Source organism: Numida meleagris, chromosome 1 (assembly GCF_002078875.1).
Source record: "Numida meleagris isolate 19003 breed g44 Domestic line chromosome 1, NumMel1.0, whole genome shotgun sequence".
NCBI lineage: Eukaryota > Metazoa > Chordata > Aves > Galliformes > Numididae > Numida > Numida meleagris.
Genome location: NC_034409.1, coordinates 51,640,543 through 51,661,841, shown reverse-complemented (window position 1 = coordinate 51,661,841; position 21,299 = coordinate 51,640,543). Strand labels below are relative to the sequence as shown.

At 48.4% G+C, this 21,299-nt stretch overlaps 1 protein-coding gene across 1 annotated transcript in view; it reads right to left on the bottom strand.

The window, feature by feature from the left end:
* Positions 92-21,299, bottom strand: part of CSNK1E (casein kinase 1 epsilon) — a gene marked incomplete in the record, with an annotated part of 21,873 nt that continues 665 nt past the window's right edge. Inside the window, 10 exon segments of the mRNA XM_021385184.1 lie at positions 92-1,371; positions 2,038-2,103; positions 2,471-2,610; positions 2,711-2,903; positions 3,415-3,563; positions 5,122-5,292; positions 10,866-11,094; positions 11,779-11,927; positions 12,090-12,200; positions 18,030-18,117. Of these exon segments, the coding sequence (XP_021240859.1) occupies positions 2,071-2,103; positions 2,471-2,610; positions 2,711-2,903; positions 3,415-3,563; positions 5,122-5,292; positions 10,866-11,094; positions 11,779-11,927; positions 12,090-12,200; positions 18,030-18,105 (1,251 nt within the window).

The following is a 21,299-nucleotide window of genomic DNA, read 5'->3' as shown; positions in this document are numbered from 1 at the left end:
TCAGGAACAGCACCCTATTTGGTGGGCCGCAGGACAGCGCTTCCCTCTGGCCCAGCCCTGATAAGGGAAGAAGGAGGGACAGATGCTGGCATCACTTTATCATTTTCTACTTTATTACTTCAAATTAACAACCACGATAAAGCTCAAAAAAGTCCAATATTTACACAGGAAAAAAGTACAAAATCCCCCCCAAAGTTCTTCAGGTTTTTTTTTTTGTTTGTTTTTTTAAATTACAAAGTAATAAAAAGTTTCGCTCTTTAATTAAAAAAAAAAAGAGAGAGACAGTAAGAGGGGTAAATAAATTAGGAAAAAAAAAAACAGGGAGGAAAAACGAAGTGTTAAATAGAAAGGATAAAAACGAACGAACAAAAAGACTACCCCACCCCCCCCGCCCTGCCCACAACCCACGGGCCCCACACTCCAGTGACAGTGTGTCTGCTACAGGCCACAGGTCGCAGTGGTCAGCGCTGTGTTTCAGAGCCCCAAGCGCCACGGGGCAGCTCGAGTATTCCTAAATTATAGTTAAAAACAACTAAAGTGGGGGGGAGGGGAAGGGAAGGGGAAGGGGTTGTGCATGGAGGGTGGATCTCATTAGGGCTGCAGGAGGGAAGGAGAGAGCAAGAGCCACCGCTCCGTGAGTTTCTGCGTAGCCCTCTCTTCTCCTCACACTCTCTCCGAGGAATTAAAACAAGTTTAATTACAAATTAAAAAAAAAATAAAATAGAAAAACACGCACAGCCAGACAAAAAGAGACCCCGCTGCAGGGATGGGAAGTGGGTTCTCATCTCCCTGTACTTCAGCTCTGGATGTCTTGGCATGGAGAGCCACTTGGAACCAAGACGCAGAGAAGCCACCAAGGAAAGGAAGCCCAAGTCAGCGATGAGGCCGTTGCCACCATTCCCCTCACAGCTTAGAATTTGTTTAATGCTTGAGAAAATAAATTCTGTTATTACAATAAAAATCAGACTTCTATCATCGAGTGTGGCTGGAATCTGATTCCCTCCCAGCCCACAAGTCTCCTGAAAAGGACAGAACAGAAAAGCAAAGCCCCCCCCCCCCATCCCCTGCCCTCAGAGAAAAAGGAGAGCAAAGTCAGCATGTATATGGCTAGAAACCATATGATTTGAAAATAATAAAAAAAATAACAAAGCAGAAGATACCCAAAGGGGAGGGGAGAAAGAAAGAAGAAACTAAAACCAGGAGAGGGTACGGGCAGGCAGCAAAAGGCCCGGGTGGGCTGGGGGCAGCTGCACAGAGGTGTTTCTGCACGGCTCCCGCGTCGTCGGCTCCTTGGAGGTGCTCACGCTGGGGGACGCACGCAGGTGGCCCTCTCGGAAATGGCTCGCACCAGCACGGGGCACAGCTCGACTCCTCGTTGGCAAAAAGAAAATCTGTTGTCGTTTGTTGGTTTTTTGTGTGTGTGTGTGTGTGATCTTGTTGTTTTTTAGGTTTTTGTTTTGTTTTTTTGGGGTTTTTTGTTTTTTAAAAGAAAAATACAGTGAAGACACTAGAAATCAAGAACATTTAAAAAAAAAAAAAAGAGAGAGAGAAGAGGAAGTTAGGAAAAAAGGCTCTCCCCAGCAAATTCAATACCAACTGGAGCAGAACTAACCAAATCACCTTTTTCTCCTGAGCTCCAGCCACCCCTCAGTTACCTTGTCCAGTAAGATGACATACTCTTTAGCTGTGCAAAGTTTCACACTTCAGTACTAGCTCAGCACACTCCTCCCAACCACCATCACACTGCCAGAAAAGCATTCATCAGGAACTAACAAAATGGCTCCCCAGCCCAGCAACTTCTCTACCCTCCCTACCCTCCAGGAAAAATGGAAGCTACTGTTACAGCCAAGACAATTCATCCTCAAGGCTTTGGCAGCAAACTTTGCTCTTCTTCCCAAAGCCAAAAAAACACCTCAAAGTAAGGCAAAGGGGAAAGGAAATGCCCCCATCCCCCACAGATACCTCAAGGCTTTAGCCTAAATCCCTGGCGCTAGCAATCCCCTGGTTGCAGGATCCCGAGCACGAGGACTCACTCACCTAAGCAAACACTGGTCCAGTGGCAATTGCTCCTCACTTCCCAAGGTGATCAAATGGCACACTTGTCTACAAAAGAAAAGAATACACAAAGGATGAAGGAAGAAAAAGGTACCGACACCAGAACAGAGAGGCTGCACACTTCTCTCATGCATCACCCTTCCCAAGGTTCACTTCAAACCACTGCCATCTGGAAGACAACCAGGTGAAGGCTTAAACTGAGCAAAGCAGAGCTAAGACCACACTAGGCACGGCTTGCAGAAAGCATAAAACCAAAGAGCAAAGCTGTAACCTGGTACCACTCCCCAGTGTGCTGAAGAAGCTTCAGGCAGTGTGCTCTCACGTCAGCTACAACACATCAGGCAAAACCTGCAGGGCCCTTAAGTCTTTGTGGAACACCCAGGCTGAGGCCGCACGCATTGCAGCAGGGGCTCACCTGTGATGCTGAAATCCGTGACACTTCTTGCCTCCCTGTGAGGTCGGATGAGGAGACGTTGGCAGGAGCTCCTCGGTGTAACCTCATGCTGACCTTCCGCTCCCTGTCCACTCTCGAGATTGCTCTGGGGGACGTGTTTCCTGTTGGGGCATAGAAATGCGAGACAACACCAGTCAGCAGTTACAGCACCCACTGATGAACAGGGGCAGCACGTTCCCTCAGCCCTCCCATCCTGCTCACCGGACTGTTGGATTCGGGAGGTGGGGGTGGAGGCCATGGGCTCAGTGACATTGCGAAGACGGTTGGCAGTGGCTCCAGCAGGTGGGCCAGGGGGCAGTGCTCGTGTGGCTGACCCCCGCAGCTGTCCCATCCTTTCTTCTCGTTCGTGCTCTCGCCGTTCCCGATCCATGTCCTCAGGGTTTCGGGCTGCTCCCTGGGGCAGAAAGAGAAATCCCACACAGCTGTCAGTTAAGAGAGACAGCAGCAGCAGACAGGAAATCCAGGGGGGCTGATCAAAACATTAAAGCAGAGCTCCATCCTGTAAACAAGTTCCTCCCATCATCTTCCGCTCCATCCAGAGGGCCTTCATTCTCTTTCATGGAGAAGTATGGAAGAAAGCACGTGCTACTATAGCTGCTACTGCAACCTACTACTCTCTCCTATTTCCCGGTATAGCTCACTCCTTCTGAAAGGAGATCTCTAACTATACAGCAAGAGATCTATCTACTAATCCACACGCTGCATCAGACGCACTGCTGGAACTGCAGCTGTATCTCCCCCCAGTTAGAGCCACAGAACAACTCAGCCTCTACCTGGTCTCCTTCCCCAGGTTGATCACCGGGGGTAAGTAAAAATGACGGGCAGTTTCTGACTTTCCTCCCGCATCTCCATGCCATAAAACCCATCCACATCCCACCCAGCCCTTCCCCCACGCACACACTCACAAATTTAAGCATGTTCCAGTCAAAGACGTAGTCGTAGGAGAAGCCCTGGCGGTGGAAGAGGTTGCGGAAGAGCTGTCGCAGATACGAGTAGTCAGGTTTGTCATCAAACCTCAGTGAGCGGCAGAAGTTGAGGTATGTCGAGAACTCAGCTGGAGAGAGCAGAGAACAGCCGCTTGTTAAGATACTGTTTGTCCCCCAGCCCCACTGGGGATCTACCACAGCCTTTCAAGACAGCACAAACACAGAGCTGGGTAAGGGGGAAAACAGAGCCTGAAGGTTGTAGTGCTCTAGCCACAGAGAAGATTCCATCTGTATTTTTACAAGAGGTAATGCTCACAAATCCCTCTTCTGTCTGCTTCTTCAAGCAAGAGGCAGCAAGTGACAGTGTCTGCTGAAGGACAGGAACGCAGGCCTACGTGGTATGAAGATGACTGATGCAGTTCAGAAAGACTCGAAGGGATAGGATTGCGTAACTGGAGCTGCACTCAGCTCAGACCAGAGCTCCTCTTAGTCCAGTAGCTTGTGGTCAGGAGTAGACAGCTACCAAAAAGGAGCACAAGGGCAAGCATGTCTTACACTTCTATTGACACTAGCCCAGCTTCGACCAGTGTTCAGCTCAGGAACTTCCTTATTTTAGTGTTGTTTCTAATTATTTAATAACCCTCAGTAGATCTCTCTTCCACATCAATGTCGAACCTCTCCCTTAAGCATCCACAACATCTTCTGGGAAGGAGTTCTACGGGTCTCCTACTGTCTGCATGAAGAAGCATACAACTTTGTTTTGAAGCTGGCAGAAGCCAGCTTCATTTGGTTGCTCCAGTTTCTGAACTGGAAAAGAAACCTGCTCCCATCCAAAAATCTGGAGGCACAGTGAGAATACAGACTTCTATCATCTCCTCTCTAACCATCTCCTGTCCAGATTCCAGTTTGCTCATTTGCTGCTTGAGTAGAAATCACCTTACTGCTCATCATCCTTCTGGTTCTTTCCTGGACCTTTTCCAGACCTACCACATCCGTTTTGAAATAGAGGGAAGGACCAGAGCTGCACAGTGCAAGCAGGGTGTGAGCTGGCCATGGGTTTATGCATACTGTTAGTGCTTCTTCTCTTTCCAGTAATCTCTAACACCTGATCCACTTTCCTCAGGAGCCACTAAGTACAAATCTGCTGCTTTCACAGAACCATCTATTGTAACTGGAACAGTTCCCTGCTGAGTGACACTGTCAGATCAGAGCCTACTAGTTTATATGTGACATGAGCTTTGAGCCTTCTACTCTCCCCTCACATACACCACTCTACATTTGTCTATAAAGAATTGCACTTTCCACTCCATTGCCTGGTTATTTCTGGAACTCATCTTGGTTGACCCTAATTCCCACTATCCAGAATAACTCAGGATCATCTGCACATCTTCTCACCTCACTGCCCACCCTCCTTCCAGAACGTTTCTGAGATTCTAAAAGATCCTTCTCAGCACCTTCGTGCCCTTACTAACAAAAGGCTGATTCTACACTAGAACATCTGTTTCCCACTTCTGAACCAGAATTATATCATCAAAGGTCTCTTTTACTTTTCTTCACTGGTGTCAGCAGCACACCGGGGTCTGGGCCTACTGGGCCATGCCCTTCATTATTCAAGACTCCACGAAGTTTCAGCAGGAGGGTAAGCCATGCATCAGACAACACCGCCATCTAAATCAGAGCACTTACAAGGGTACCCTTTGCAGAGCACCTCAATGGGCGTTGACATCTTTTTCTCGCTGATCCTCTCATACTTTTGGCGCTTGGTGGCAGCCTTGAGGCCCTGCCAGGGCAGCGAGCCCAGGTTGAAATACATGAGCACGTAGCCCAGGCTCTCCAGGTCATCACGACGACTCTGCTCTGTGGGGAAGAAGTTACATGGGGTCAAGGAGTGAGGGGCAACTAGAATAGCTTTGGCAGTTTCACAGATTTGGAGGTGAACAGACAATCAAAGAAACAATCCCTCTTCTCTTCTTTGGACAAGGACAGAAAATCCCTAGTTTTAAGGATAGAATAAATTCCAGTACAAATTCCTGTTCATATTGCAGAGTTAAAGCACTCTATTCATAGAATGTAATTATCCATTTACAAAGTGAACTGGCCCATATCCTCACTTGGAGGAGCCTTAACTCACACAACAGCAGCACTGCATGCTTGCTCTTCCCTGTTACAGAGGAAGGGCACCTGCACTTCTCCACCCAGGATGATACTCAGCCCAGGGATTAGTCATGGCAAAGATAGTCATAGAAAGGCAAAGCTCACAGAAACAAGCCCAACACTACACTGTCAAACACATATTCCACTTGACCTGCTGATATTCTTTACACAGGGCAGAAACAAGGAACCGGTAACCCCTTCTTAAGATAAACAGCTGTGCTGGCAGTTGAGAGAAGCTTAACAGGTAATATTGTTAGGTAATACCGTGTAAGGAAGTTTCTGGATCAGCAGTTTTTCAAGATGTGGAAGAAAGAGGCATACTTTGACCAAAAAGGTTCCCCTCCAAATGCAGTCACAGCCATAACCACCACCAGCCCTACTCAGGGCAAGGATTGCCCTTAATATGCCATTATAAGGACCCACTTTCAGATGTGATTTTATAAAACACAAAGTTTTGCTTCCCAAACCAAAATACTCGACATCGAACTCATTCTCTGGCAGGATCAAGCCATTTTAAGACAAAAGTTGGTTCAAGATGGTTTTGACACAGCAGCTCAGCAACTCACTGTGGGCCTCCCTTCCTCCTGCATCCCTCTCAGTCTCCGGTGCTTTTGTGGATTAGGGGGCTTGGCAAATTAGAAATATTAGGGGAAGGGAGGCAATAGAAAGGAAAAAAAAAAAAGTGATCTTGACTGAAAAAAAAAAAAAAAAAAGGAGGTTCTCATCACTTCAGATTTAAGAGGAGGGCACCTTGAGATCAAAGCAAATGAAATAATATAAAAATGCTATGGTCCAAGACAGGAGCGTAGAAGAAAGAAGCCTTGCTGATCCCCAAACTGTCTTACTTCAAACATGCTCAAATAACAGCTTTTTTGACCTCACTAACTCACTGCCTCAAGTTGCCCACTTTAGAGGGGCTAATGCTTCTAATCTCATCAGGCTGCTGCCAAAGATAACTACAGGACTGGCTGCGAGACACTTAGATGCTACGGTGGAAGCAGGGAAAAGAAAGCTACCCTATTGCATTTGGCTGAAGGCTGGCATGCATACACTCTCAGACAGCTGCGATTACACACCACACATCAAATAAATAAAGCTAAACCGTATTTGATAACAACCTACACAGAATGCATATCCAGGGCCTGAAAACACAGGTGTGGAGCGTAACCTGCATTCTGCAATTTGCCAGCCCTCAACTTACCCAAACTTTAACAGTCCGTAATTGTGGATTCCCTGTCTGGAGCAGGAACCAGAGAAATCTACTGGACAGAAGGCTAAGAAGACTGCAGTCAGTGGGGGATGCTACAAGCCCTTACTAGAGGCAAGGAGATGGGTTACAGCACTAAATTGGGTGGCTCACCAGTGCACATGACACATGCTTCAGCACAGCAACATGACAGAGGAAAATAACTGTAAGCAGAATACCTAATTATTAAAAGGCAGTGTGATAAATGCCTTACTGTGTGGCATCCCTGAAGTCAGTTTTCTCAGATACATCTCACCACCGTAGCCCACATATATAATTTTAGTGGATTCAAGTCTGCAAGGAGTCTGAAGCACCAACACGATGGGTCATGGCTTCCATGCTGCCTGAACAGTACTTATGCAGACCTCAGAATACCATATATTTCTTTCATCTGCAGCCACAACTGCAAGACCCTGGATTAAACTTTGGGTGACAGAAGTTCACACATCTCGTTGCTTTGTTTCATTTTCAGAATCACACATCTCAAGTTTTTCTGGGTGGCTTTTTTTTGGCTTGACCTCATACATCAACAGCCACAGAATATTACTAATAGTAGACAGCAAAGGAAAGCAATTAGAGTTAGAAAAAACCCTCACCTCTACGTACCATGGAAATTTTATTTAACATCATTACTTTCCACTTTCAGAAGCTTGGTAATCATTGATTAACCACATAGCATCCCTAAGCAGAAGGCAAAAATCCCAACCTACAGATTGAGAAAAGAAAGAGAAAAACCAGCGATGTGAACGGGTGCACAGAGCACGTCAGCTCAGAAGCAGGATTACAGATATGACCTGCACCTAACCTGCAGTACCACATCACACTTCCTCTCTCCATTTTAGTTCAGCTTCTCAGCTCTTCTACAACAGACAGGGGACTGCTACTTTCATAAGACAGATCCTCATTCAAAAACCCTTTCAATACAAAACACGAGGTCGCCTTCCCACACAACGCAGCACAGCCTCTTGAATCCAACTCACTCTGCAAGTGATCTCTCCCCGCTTAGGAGTGGCACAGGGAGATGGTGCCAGATTCCTCCCACTCTTGGGGAGACTCCCAGGCCACTTCCCAGCTCTCTTCCCAAGCAGGTTCCTTGGAAGGAGCCGAGTCAGAGGTGAGAAGCAGGAAGGCAAGTTACCTGATGAAGACATGCTTGGGCAAAAGCACAGCGAGGACTGTTTGCCTTGGATGCAAGGTTCATGACCAAACTAGTTTCTTGGCAACTGAAAGCACCTTCTGGTCCTCCAGGACAGTGCTTTCCTTCCACCCTACTCCTATCCCAAGCAATGCTATCCCTATGCAGGCCTCCCTAAAACACAGCTCTTCACTGGGGCTACAAGCAGCCTTAATCAAGCAATGTTTTCCTGATTACACACTCAGACCTGACACTGCACATTCTCGAACTACACTTCCCCTTTCTCTCCCCACTGCATGATGGCAGCACGCAGAAGTCTGAAATGGATGGCAGCCAGCAGGGTCAGCAGAAGAACACGACGATGGGCATGGCTCACGCTGATGCTGCCTACGGGATGGGTTTGGGGAAGAACGCCCCCAATCCCAGCCTGCTGTTATCCAGATAGAGCCCACCAAGACTGTCTCCTGGGCACCCCTGGGCATTTATTTCAGACTTCATGAGTTCCAAAGGGTGCAGGGGACTCTCATCCCCGGAGCATGTGAAAATTGACTGGAATGCGTGAACCAAAGCCTGCACAGTCCACTGACTCCCTGAACAGCAAGTCTCCCGCTATGGAAACCCTCTCCGACCTCGCCTCCTACTTTTTCCTTGGTCACTGGGAAAAGAATGTGTTTCCTCCAGACATCGGAATGCCCAATCCTTAGCTTGCACATTCAAATAAAGGCATTTATTCATTTGCTATTCCCGTCACATGAATACACCAGCACCTGGTTCCTTCCCTCTCCCAAAACTGCATTAATGGAACATTATGACAGAGAATTTAGTATCTGGCAAGTCAAAAAAAAAAAAATTCAGTGACGGTTCCCATGGAAATGCTGCTAACTCACAAACATGTCTGCCATTTATCCTGTGGCAAGGTCCTGAGAAACAGGAAATTCAGCTGCAACTATGACACTCCATCCCCTTTGCTCCAGGCGAGCCATGTAGCATTTATACGATTCAGGGCAACTACATGCAGCTTGGAGATAACACACCCGAGACCTGTTGCACTGAGCAACTCACACCCAGCATTTCAGAAGCAAAGGGCATGAAGAGAGCGACTGCTGCACTCAGATTGATGGCCTGTGCAGTTTGCCCTTGGATTAGCACTCAGACACTGTTTGTTCATCCTGCTACACAAGCCAACCACCAGTAGCAAAGGGCTAAGTTAGGGGTCGGATGAATAATAAATTCCTTAAACAAAAAAAAAAAACCCAGAAGCAGACATTTAGCATCTCGTGCTCAGTACAGACAGGGAAGGCACACACACACCAAAAAAAAAAATAATAATAAATAAAAAGACAGACATAGCTGTAAGAATTATTTTGTGCATGTCTCCTTGTGGCAGTTACCATGGCCGTGGAAATCTTGACCAAGAATTCAATGGAGAGTCAGTTATATATAAGCAGGTCAAGCCAAAATACAAGACCAACTTGGAGAGCACTACAAGAACTATTTTTGCTATGTGAAAGAGGTCAGGAAATCACAGCCCACTCTCGACACACAACACTCCTTATTTTGATATAAATAAAGCATCTTCAGTATACAGCTATACAGCAGTAAGGAAGGAATACAGTGGGAAATTGCTTTATTTTCTGCAGGTCAAGTCTTGTAGATGTTTTCTCAAGAATCTCCAGTCAAGAGGGGAGAATTGAAAGCTTTCCCCAGGAATATTAAGATAGAAAATCTTGCAGAGACTGTTAGTTTAAGATGTTTGACTTCTCTGCTGTGATTTTCAAATTCCCAGCTTACACATTTCAGAAGGTCTCCCAAAAGCAAACTGAGCTGAGAGCGAGCTGTACTCCTGAATCGACAAGCAAGGTGGTTTCAATGTTTCTGTTGATCAGGTTTGTCAACCAGTAGCAGAACAAAGTCAGCCTTTTCATAAGGAACCCCGTGGTAACTATGAAACTCTCACACTGGGAACAAAGAGGTCACACAGAGAAGTAGGTATCCAGTCAGAGAATGGAAGAGAAAACTGCAGGAGGATTTTATTTCTGTTCTCCACATCAACCAGGTGCTGCGCACTGGAGCTCATTCCTAGGACAAGTCTGGGTGGCTTCAGGAGTTTTAAGTGCCCTGGCTGTTAATCTGTGTGGGGTAACAGCAAAGCCTATACTAGCCTCAGGCACCGAGCACAGAGCCCTGCCTCTCTATAGCTGCCTCACATTTACCTCAGAGGTGAATGGGACAGTGTGGTTCAGAAACTCACAGATTTTAAAGGGCCATGAAAGCCAATCCTTATTATTACAAAACCTGGATGTTTGGGCAGTAGGAAACCTCCCCATATTTCAGTTTCTTGTGTATTTCCAGCACATTGCTGTCCCTATCCTCAGTGGTTGCCCGTTATATTCCAGCTCTGAGCCACAAAATCAGCACTGATACAGACACTCAGGAGTCAGCAAGAGGTTTCAGCTGCATGTATCCGTACAGACTTAGTGCCTCTGAATGCCTCCTTTACATACCTACAAGCCTGCAAAAACTGTATAAGGCAGTTAGTGGCAGTGAAGTCGAGGAGGTCACTGCTGAAGTAGGGTCCTGTTGCACTAAGCAGTGCACAAACACAGTCCATTAGACAATTTCTGCTTTTAGGAGCTCAGAGGGCCACAGAAGGCAGGAGAGCTGACAAAGATATGGCAGTTAAGTTATTTGCCCATGAACTCCACACGTCAGCAGAAGAGCCAGGCACGGGACCCAGTAACCAGCTAGCATCTGCCTACTGGGCCATGCCTGCTTTTGTGGCAATTCATACCCCAGATGTGTTCTCCTGAAGGTTGCAGTGCCACATGCCACCCCCCTGCCAGGTACATGCTATATCCCATGGAAAGCCCCATCAAGGGGCAACAGCAGGCTCACCAATTCCCAGGTGGGTGTTGATAGAAGCATAACGAGCTGTGCCAGTCAGATTCTTGTTTTCCCGGTAAGGTATGTGCTGGTGGGTCCGGGCATCTCGGTACTTCTTGGCCAAACCAAAATCAATGATGTATACTAGGTTGCCTTTTTTACCAAGCCCCATAAGGAAGTTGTCTGGCTTCACATCCCGGTGGATGAAGTTCTTGGAATGAATGTACTCAATACGGCTAATCTGAAGGGGAACAAAGAAAGGAAAAAAAAAATTAAACAAAGTGATAGAAATGAAAAGAAAGTTCATTATAGCTGCATGTATTAAAAAGATGCCCTACCCTGTCAAAGAAAGAAAAGGGACCTCTTGCAGAGAATACCAGAAATGGCATCCAAAGAAAAAGAAGACCCTCCCCACCCTCTGGAGGCAGCAATACCTGGAGATGGATTTAAACCCCACACACCAGCAGTCCTCCGCCTGGGAAGGTCACCATAAGCACCACAAGGAGGTATGGGAATTGACTTTCTACGGATTAAAACTTTGAGCTTCAGGACTGACACCAGTCAGCTTTCAAACCTAGCCAGGCTGGGAAAGGAGAGGGTCCAGGAGGGTCCTATGCCCAGGGCGTGAGCTGTTTACTGAAGAGGGGTAGCAATGTCAGTCATCTACCACGTAGGTAAAAGCATCTGTGCATGTAACACATGCACAGATGTGAGGGTGAGCAAAAGAGGAAGTAAGGAGGGACAGAGATCAGAAACACCCAGCAGTGCCTAGGATCCAGGCCTCCAGCTTCATCAAGAAAGAAAAACCTGGCAGCCACTTGCTGCTAAATGAAAAAGCCTGGGATGTAGCATTTCTTGAGCAGAGGGGAAGGGGGGGGAGGTATGGAAAAGGAGAGTAGGCACAAATGCTTCAGAGGAAACTCACCATCTGGTCTGCCAGGAGCAGAACTGTCTTGAGACTAAATTTACGGGAACAGAAGTTGAAGAGATCTTCCAGGCTCGGCCCCAAGAGCTCCATCACCATCACGTTATAGTCCCCCTCTGCTCCACACCACTTAATGGAGGGGATACCCACTGGGGAAAAAGAAAGATTAAGCCACAGAACAGAGGAAAACTGCCGCATCCCCTGTTGAGAAGGTTCTGTGTAATATGAAATCATTTTCTTCCTAAGGCCCTCCAGAATAACTCCCTCTTTCAACCACTCCCCCGGCCCCATCTTTTCCCTCCCTATCTCACCTCCTCCTTGCATCATCTTGTAGAACTTGCTTTCAATGTGGAGCTGGGGATGCTTGGTTTTGACACATTCCAGTTTGATAGCCACCTCTTCACCAGTCGCAATGTTGGCTCCTGCATAGAGATGAGAGTAAAATGAAGATTGTGCAGGCTTCCACTGAAGCTAAACGTTTTTAACAAGGCCCATGCAGATGCCAAAATTTCAGGGTAAATCTGAAGGTTTCTTTTCTGCAAAACAAATGAGATTCAGTCACTTCATACCAAGTTTCCAGCATTGCCATTTGCAGAGACAGGCCCAGAGGAAGGCACGTGACCAGTAAGCCAGCTCTGATCCTACAGACAGGTTAGGACAACAAGTGCCAGACTTTCTGAGGACAATCTGTATCAGCAGTAACTATCCTGAGTAGAAGTTTTAGCTGACCGTATTCTTAGCCTCCTGAACAAAAGCCAGCCATCCAGGCAGTGACATGGAGTACATATTCCCCAGTAAAATTACTGGTTACCTCAGGTTCCAGAAGCCATGAGCTTCAACAGAGCCAACTAGTTCAGGAGGAGACACTGCTAACATTTCCAGCTACCTTTGGACTCTCAATACAGACAGTTCACAAATTTCCAGCTTCTCCTTCTCCTGAGGATTTTAATAATGTATTTATCTTTTGCCAATACAGAAACATTTGCTACATCCAAAATTAGAAGCGTGAAGAAATCAACTGAATCCAGTAGTGAATTAAGCTACTCAGATGCCTTTTGTTGAAGGTATTGCTAGCAAGTTTGCGATGACACAAAAGCACCTCCCCACACACTTCCCCTCAAAGAGAAGCAAGCTGCCAGCCACGAAAGCCAGCGCTCTGGTCCCAAAGGGCACTGCCAAGGGAGGAACAGGCTGATCCTTCTCTCCTATTAGCAGAGAGGATTCCAGATGTTTCACATCATCCTAAAATGGAAAGGACAAAGATCTGCACACAGGTCACGGGAATGACACTTAAAACTTGCTTCTCTCCCCCTCTTCCCGCGCCTGCCTCGAATACAGACAAGCTCTTCCATGTATTAGGAACTGTTAAAAGTTGCACTCAAACACAAATCAGAGAGCAGCCCTGATTCACAGCAGCTCCTGAGCGCTGCTCCACAACATGCATGGGGAACACACGCTGCAGATGTTTTGTAGAAAACCTATGGCACGTTTTGGTAGGTCTGGTGCATTCATGCTTCCCAACCCCTGTGTTAAGACTCAAGGTCTCAACCAAAAGTCCACAAAGGCAGCTGCGCTGTCAAAAAGGAAAAGTGCACGCATCTAGATTCCCTCTCCCACTGCATACTAAGGTGATCCACCTCCTGCTGAAGGGTTCAGGCACTGCCTGTACACAGAGCTAGCCAAGAGCTCCCTGCTAGCAACAAGACGTCATCTAGATATTACAGCATCAGGTTGAGATAGGCAAGCTGCGAGGAATTTGAAAGAGAGGAACAAAAACCATCGGGGCCTGGAGGGATTGATTTACTAAGAAAGATTAAAAGAGCTAAATATGTAATGTAGACAAGAGATACAACTAAGAAGGGTGGGGAGGAAGAATGGGACATGACAACAGTCTGCAAATATTTGAAGGCTGTAAACACTAAGGAGGGAGAGAAATTATTTAGGGTGCTCTGAGGGAGGGGAAGGAGGAGGAGCAATGGGATGAATTTAATAAGAGCTTTTACTCCAGAGTCAGGCAAACAGAAGGGGAAGAAAAGGCATCCCAATTGCTAGAGCTATGTGTCTAAGTGTGATTTTCGGAAAAAGGCTGATATTTTCCACTTAAAAACCTGCTGGCCTGCAAAACAAGCCTGTGCATTCTCTTCACACCACACAGAACCCTTCCTACAAAGATCAGGAGTGGAAGGGGTTAAAAAAAAAAAAAAAAAGAATAGCAGAAGGCATTCAGAGCACAGCACTAATGCGGCCATGGACTGGTTATCTACCTTTTAAATTTGTGTTCAATCATGAGACCTCATTCAGCGTGGAAACACCCAGGATACCCAGACAGACAAGAGCATTTCCTTCCTTTCTCTTTCCCTTCCCTTTGTAAAGATTTTCCTCCAAATCCTCAGCAGCAGCTCCCTCATCCCTCCCCTGGGGGATTTTTCCTTCTCCTAGTCCATCTGCTGACACACGAGCAACAATGACTCTTGTTGACTTCTGGCAGCATTAGCATTTTCAATGAACCTTACCCCCCAAAGCTGAACAGTGGCAAGATGAATGTGTTCTCATCTTCCCACTGCCCTGCGTATTTAGGAGGATGACAGCGCATCCATTTACAAGGCTGCTTGCAGGTGGGGGGTGTTATCTGTAAGAACGTAAAGCAGGGAAATGGAAGGGGTGCAGGTGGGTATGCGAGAGGGGGTGTTAAGCATCATGAAAGCTTCAGTTCTGCAAGATGCCAGTACACCATTCAGTGTGGGCTCCAGACCCACAGACTCCGTAGCCCAAACGCTTGTGCCAGTCTCTTAGAGGAAGCAGAAACTGTGGCCTAGGACAGTAAAATGAGGATGAATCAGACTTAAAACAGGGCGGTTCTTTGCTGAGGGTGCACGTACCTCACACTTGCAGATCAGGCCCCCCCGCCTCGAGTATCTTTACGTTGCTCCCTCAGCCATTTATTTGTTTAGAGAGCTACCCAGACAGCAAAAATCCAAAGCCAGGGGTCCCTCTCATGCTTTGTTCAATGCTTTAAACCACAGTCTTTCAAAAGCTACAAAAGCAACAGTTCCCTGCTCCTTCTCCAGACTGAAAAACCCCAGATAAACACAGCAGAGCTTGCCTAGCTTCAGCCAGTCGAGAGACGCATGTAGGATCAGGGATAATTCCTAACATCCACCCCCAGTCTCGCTCCGCTGTGGGGGCTGCACAAACACTACTCATTCATCACGAGCTGCTTGAAATGAGGCCCTGGGGACAGAGGATGTCACCTGCCAAACAGGATTTTAAGAGCAGAAGCCTTGCTGCATGTCTGATACAGCAAGCCTTCCGCATTGAGCAGGACAACGGGCTCTCCCCACCACCAGCTTAGCGAGGGAAGAAAGGAGGGCTGTGAGCAGATGGGGGAAGTCAGAGGGCGAGAGAGAGTTAACAGTCCAGGAAACAAAGGAAATCGCTCTCCTCCCATTGAGGAGGAGCTTGCAACCAGGAACTGTCCAAAGCCCTGTCCCGGCATGCTTTGTCTGCAGCACGGCCCCCCCCCCCCCCCATTCCTCACCCTCCTCCCGCCTACTCACCCCAAGGGCTCCTCTGGTGCACCCCAGCCATCTGCATCACAGGCAGCACCACGGCCGGGCCCCTTCACTGACACCCTGACAAAGCAGCTGCCTCCCAACGACCTCAAAGTCCCTGTGGCTCCTCTAGGTTTTGCTCTCCTGGGTTTCACTTCAGAGGCAAGCAAGATGAGGCCTGCTGCCATCTCAATCCCAGTGCCCATCCACCCGCTTGCACATATAGCCCTCAAGGTAGAGCACAAAAGCAAGAAATTGTCATTATCTGAATGATCTGAGGCCCAGATTATGATTAACAGGAGCCTGCCCTTTGTGTCTGACTGTGTGGAAATTCACTTTTCTTTCTGACAGGAAAACCAAAAATGAATCCCAAGGAGCAGAGCACACAGTACTCACAGATCACAAAAGCACCAACATCCTGAAAGAGAAAAGCTGGGAATAAAGCACACAGCCCAAACCAGCCTTCAGATACAGACAAAACTCATCTGTCTCTGCTCTATCTCCGCACCATCATGAACGGAACCTAGAGGTAGATCTGGTGCAGGAGGGAAATCCTGGTGAATAAGTCTGTCTGCAAAGCAGGCCGTGAGAGGACAGCACGAGCGCAAGCATCCTCCAGACACAGCAGCACAGACTGCGAGCCTGATCCCTCCAGGCTGGGGTGTCACCCTGGCTCCAACAAGTCTCACTATCACTGCTTCAAAACAGGCTGGCCTGCACCTCAGCGCACATCATAAGGGCTCTGATACCACACTCGAGAGAACCTAACCACTTGAGGCTCCCCACACTGGCAGCTGGAGCTTCCCCTGCTCTTTGTGTGGTTTAGTTATGGGCAAGGAGGGGACAACCTCTTCACCCAAGCCACTGCTCTCCCATGCCCGCTTTGTACAGGTGTGCAACCTGCTCCAAGATGCAGAATCAGGCCTTCCCACTCAGTGCCTCCCTCCTTTCTCCACATGTATCCCAGATGTTCTGCAAGATCACGGCTCTTTCCAGTGCTTTTGGGAGGGGTCTGGAAGGCTTCGAGTCCAACCGTAGGCGGAAATGCTGCGTCCAGGCTAACAAATTGTCACCCTTTGATCCCTAGCACCTGGGCGTTGCGTGCACTGTCACCTGAGATGCTAACGGGCCACAGAGGAGTGACAAGCAGGAAGGGCTGCAGTGATGGCATCACAGAGTGGAATTGGGATCCCCGATCCATTATTTATCACCTTTGTTCGTGCTCTGGATAAAGGTGGCAACAAAGCCTGTTACCAGTGATTCCCACAGGGTACTTAATCAAGGGGAGCTGCCAACACCAATCAAGAGAGAATAATAAAGCGAGAGAGAACTGGAGATAAAAGCCAGAGGAAGAAAACAAGTGATTAACAAAATGAGGCAAAGTAATCTGAACTAGAGGTATTCGGTGAAGGCAGCTGGGGGAGGGACAGAGAAATGTTGCAGAACCTGGAAGAGACCTTGCACAATACAGCTGACTGCACGTTAAGGCCAATTCTGCAACGTGATACAGTGTTGGTGATGGGGGAAGCCAAGGAGACCCAAAGCAGCCTATGCAGAGGCATCGTGTTACAGACCACTGAAGGGTAGCCCTTCTCTGCCCAGCTCTGGAAATGCCGCACCTAAAATGCTGTGTAGGCTCCAAGCTGCTCAGCAGATGGATAAACTGGGAAAAATTGGAAGAACAGCAACAGTGAAGAGCAGTGGATGTAGCGGGAAGCAAAATACGACTCAACTGAGCAAACAAACAGTCAAGGAGCATATGATAACCATCTGTAAGTACCAAAAGGGTGCAAACACCAGGAAGGGAAAGGGTCTGCAGACCCATTCCGCTGGCCTTCAGCTTCAAAGGTAATGGTGCAAAGTGGGCAAGAGGTAAAGCCACTTCAAGGATGGCTCTATCAGGCTACCAGATAGTCTCGTCACTCCAGCCCCACAGAGTTCAAGCCAGCAACATCAGTGGGTAAAGCATCAGGGAATGAATGCACATACACATCAGCGTGCTGGCTTGGAGGTGCTTCTCCCCAAGTGCTGCGATAATAGAAAACTCCAGAGTTTCACAGGCTTTGTCCGTTGACCCCATGCAGCTCCCAGCTGAGGCTACCCCCAGACGACAACTCTAAATCCTACCCCACCCATCACAAGATCTACCCCACCATCATACAAGATCTGGGCCTCAGAACTTTAGCCAGGCCAGCCTCTTCCCCGACCTGTTTTACACCTCCTTGTGTCAGACTTCTCTCTCTCAGGTGCTGGACCATCTCTCCCACTATCAGCCTTCCATCACTCCATTCCTCTTGCCCTGGAGGAAAGTCCATCTCCTCCCTTTCCACCACCCACTCTGACAGGGTTTATACCCACACACACCCAAGCTCAGTAAAAGTCAACAAGAGAGTTGGAGCAGGGTGTATGACAAATACACTCTCAATAGTCCAGATCTAGATCAGTTTGACCGAACATCACTGTGTCTCCAGTATCTGGGAGGCAAAGTGGAGCTCATCCCACCCTCTGTGTCATCAGAGGATGGGCAACAACTGGCAGTATTTCTTGAAGCTTTTCTGTTCCCCACCTCCACCATCTCCAATCTTACATGGTGCTAAAAATATCAACAGGCAAATATATACATATATTTATCAAACCAAAAATAATGACACAACTGAGAAAAACAGCCGTGCAGGTGGAAGGACTGGGACTGACACTCACCTAGGTAAATGTCTCCAAATGAACCACTGCCGATCTTTCTGCCCAGCCGGTATTTGTTCCCCACTCGAAGCTCCATGGCTTAGTCGTGCTGAGAAAAGAAGCACAAAAAAAACCACAGTCAGAGCAGAAACAGGAACTGAATCAGTGCCCCATGGAAGACTGCAAAAAGAATCCATCAACTGCACCTAGCACTCACTCCAGAAGCTGGACACAGCTTCTAAATCTCAAAATATTTCATTTTCTGTGAAGCTGCTGTGCAGAAACTCAGGTGTCCACGAACAGCACGAGCTAGAAACACTGCAGGAACACGACCCTTTCAAGAACATCTTCTGTGTTTTCATCATGGAAACAGAAAGGTTGAACCTCTTAACCACCATCTTCTTCACAGAGTTGGGGCAGGAAATCCCTCCTAACATCATACCAGTGGGTGACTGCTTCACACTATAAGGAGCACCTCCCTTCACAGTAACCTAAAATAAGCAGCACCAAGACAGTCCTAGACCCGTGAGACAATAGGAGGGACAGGCACACTGCTTTTGAGAAAGAATTCTCTCTGGCCCACCACTACACCAGCACCACAGCTGCAACAAAGCACTGGAACCAAGGGCTGTGAGACAGACTTACGGATCGCCAGGAGCAAGCGACTCCAACACCCCTAGGCAGGGGCTGGTGCTGGGGTAGCAGGACACACCACAGAGGAGTGAGCTCTGCGAGAGGCAGGTTGGGAGGAGGACAGCCATTTGCTTATCTCCACGCACCTCTGCTGATGCGATCACAACCTCCACGCCTGTGCTACCCACCCAGGTACGCTGGCTGCTTGTTTGCAGCCTTCCCCCGGCCTTTCGCCCCAGGTGATCAGCTCACCCTTTGACCTGCTACACCCGAATAACGTAGCCAGGCTCAGCCTACTTATGCCACAGAGAAAACCAAGGCAGGAGGCTCTCAATCACACGGCTCGTTCCCCATCCCACCCCAGCCAACCCTTCTGCAGCAAACGGCCCCATTCTGGTGGGTCCCTTTTCCCTCCTCATTTCCACAGCCACCAACTTGTTCTAGGAATCAAGCCAACGAGCACAGCTCCTCTTAAGAGGCATTTGCCACACTCCTGATTTATGCAATGCCACAGCATTAGCGTACAGAACACAGACACGGAGTCTGTTGGGGACAGGAAAGGTGAGGAGTGATTCATGTTTTCACAAGTAGGTGAGAGGAACTTTCCCTTGCTGCAGCTAGATGGGAAGGAGGCATCACCGAAGGAAAAGAGAAAGATGGGAAGAAGAAATGGCTCTGAGACGCACACACAAAATAATCCTAGCTACAGGATTCTGGGCACACCATAAACCCCGAGCTGCCCCAGGAGGTGGGATTACAGGAAGAGGAAGGGACGAGCTACAGGGACATCTGGGAAAATAATCCTATCAAGGCATTCAGGGGACATTGTGAACCCTGAAACCAGGCACAAAGCACTCTGAGGTGGAGTCCCCTTGCCTCTATTTACTTATGTATGTGTGTTTCCGCACATCTAAGGAGCACAAAACCCAGTGGCTATTTTAGAGTTTCTTACTACGAGGAATGCAGGCAGTGCCTTGGGACCCACGCTGGGAGGCAGGCAGGCCTGGGCGAGGGCACAGCGAGCAGACATGGTCTCCAACTGCTGCCTGCTGTTCCGCATCACCATGTTAACATACATCCAACTTGCTCGCCCTCCTACGCCAGCCAAGGATCAAAGGTCTACGTTCCCAGGAACCCAACCACCACGACAGCTCCCCAACCTAGCCACAGATCCCAGCAGGGTCCCACCGCACCATGGCCCCCAGCCTAAACACCGTCCCACCCTTCTGGGACAGCCAGGAGCCGAGCAAAGGAGTGTTCCCCACACAGCCAGGCTGCAGCCCTTCTGGCTGATTGAGCAACAGGCTCCAAAGGGGAATCTAAAAAATGCTCCGGGGTGAGGGGGTGGGAGCAGGGAGCGGGATAATAGAGTGAAAAATCACGGCCGCACAGCTGTCACTCCGCCTTATCTACCCCCCAGCACAACACAAGTGTGCTTAGGGAACAAGGGGTGGGGGGACGATGGCCAGAGGGCGGCCGTGGGGATTTGTGGTATGGGGGCACAACACCCCCAGCAGCAACTGCGCCGGGAGTCCCAACATCCGCCACATTTGCTGGCTGCCTCCCACTCCACACACATACCCCCATCTACAGTTCCTGCCCTTATCTCGTCTTCGGGTCTACTGTTACAGAATGAAGATCTTACATATACAATTTATACTGTGATATTTAAAAAATTACATCACTCGATGTATTATTTATAGAAGCACACAATTAAAAGTCATCGTCCCCTCCTCTCCCCCCCCTACCCCAGGAGACCTGACCCCTCCAGCCAAAGCAGCGCTCCCAGGGCTGCAGGCTCCTTAACCCATTGCGTTTTCCATGCGGGATTAACACCACACAACCTCAAAGCGAAGCGTGTGCTCACGTTAATATCCACCTCACACCTACAACATACTACAAATACTACGCGTCGCTCCCCGCACATAGACACACACACACCATTTTGCACCAGGGCCCTTTTATATAAGATAAAATACCCACGTACATACACAAAGGCCATTATATAAAGGCAGGATAGAGCCGGTCTCGGGGCTGTGTGTCCGACGCCAGCCATTTTCGCAGGGCAACCTCGGCCCCACACCTGGGCAGTGGGGACACTGGGGGACACGAAGGCCACAAGGCACCGAGTTCGGCGGCCACGTAATGGAGGCTGTGAGGGGAAGTGGGAGCGCGGGGGGTGCTGAGCCCGTAAGGGCTGTGCAGGGCTTTTATTTCCTTGTGTGTGTGTGTGTATATGGGTAGGGGATGAAGGAAGGGGTTGGCAAAACACAGTCATCTGAAACGGGTTTTTAATAATCATAATCAAAAAGAAAAACGGTAAAAAGAGAAAAAGACGGCATTTTGATGGAAACGCCAAACAGCGAACAGCCCCCTCCCCTCCCCTCCCTAAGCCCCTTCCACACTTACAAAGAGGAGAGGGTCTAGCAGATGGAAGGGAAAAAAAAAAAAAGAAAATAATAAGACGCGAAGCGCTGAAGACCACCTTTTCATTAGAAATAGCCACAAACAGGAAAAACAAGGTGGGGGGGGAGGAAGGAAAAAAAATAAATAAATCTCTCCTGACACCCCCACCCCCTACAGGCACAACACGGCCCTACCCGAGCTGTATTTTCCGGGTAGATCACACAAAGCGACCACCCCCCGAACGGCCGCCAA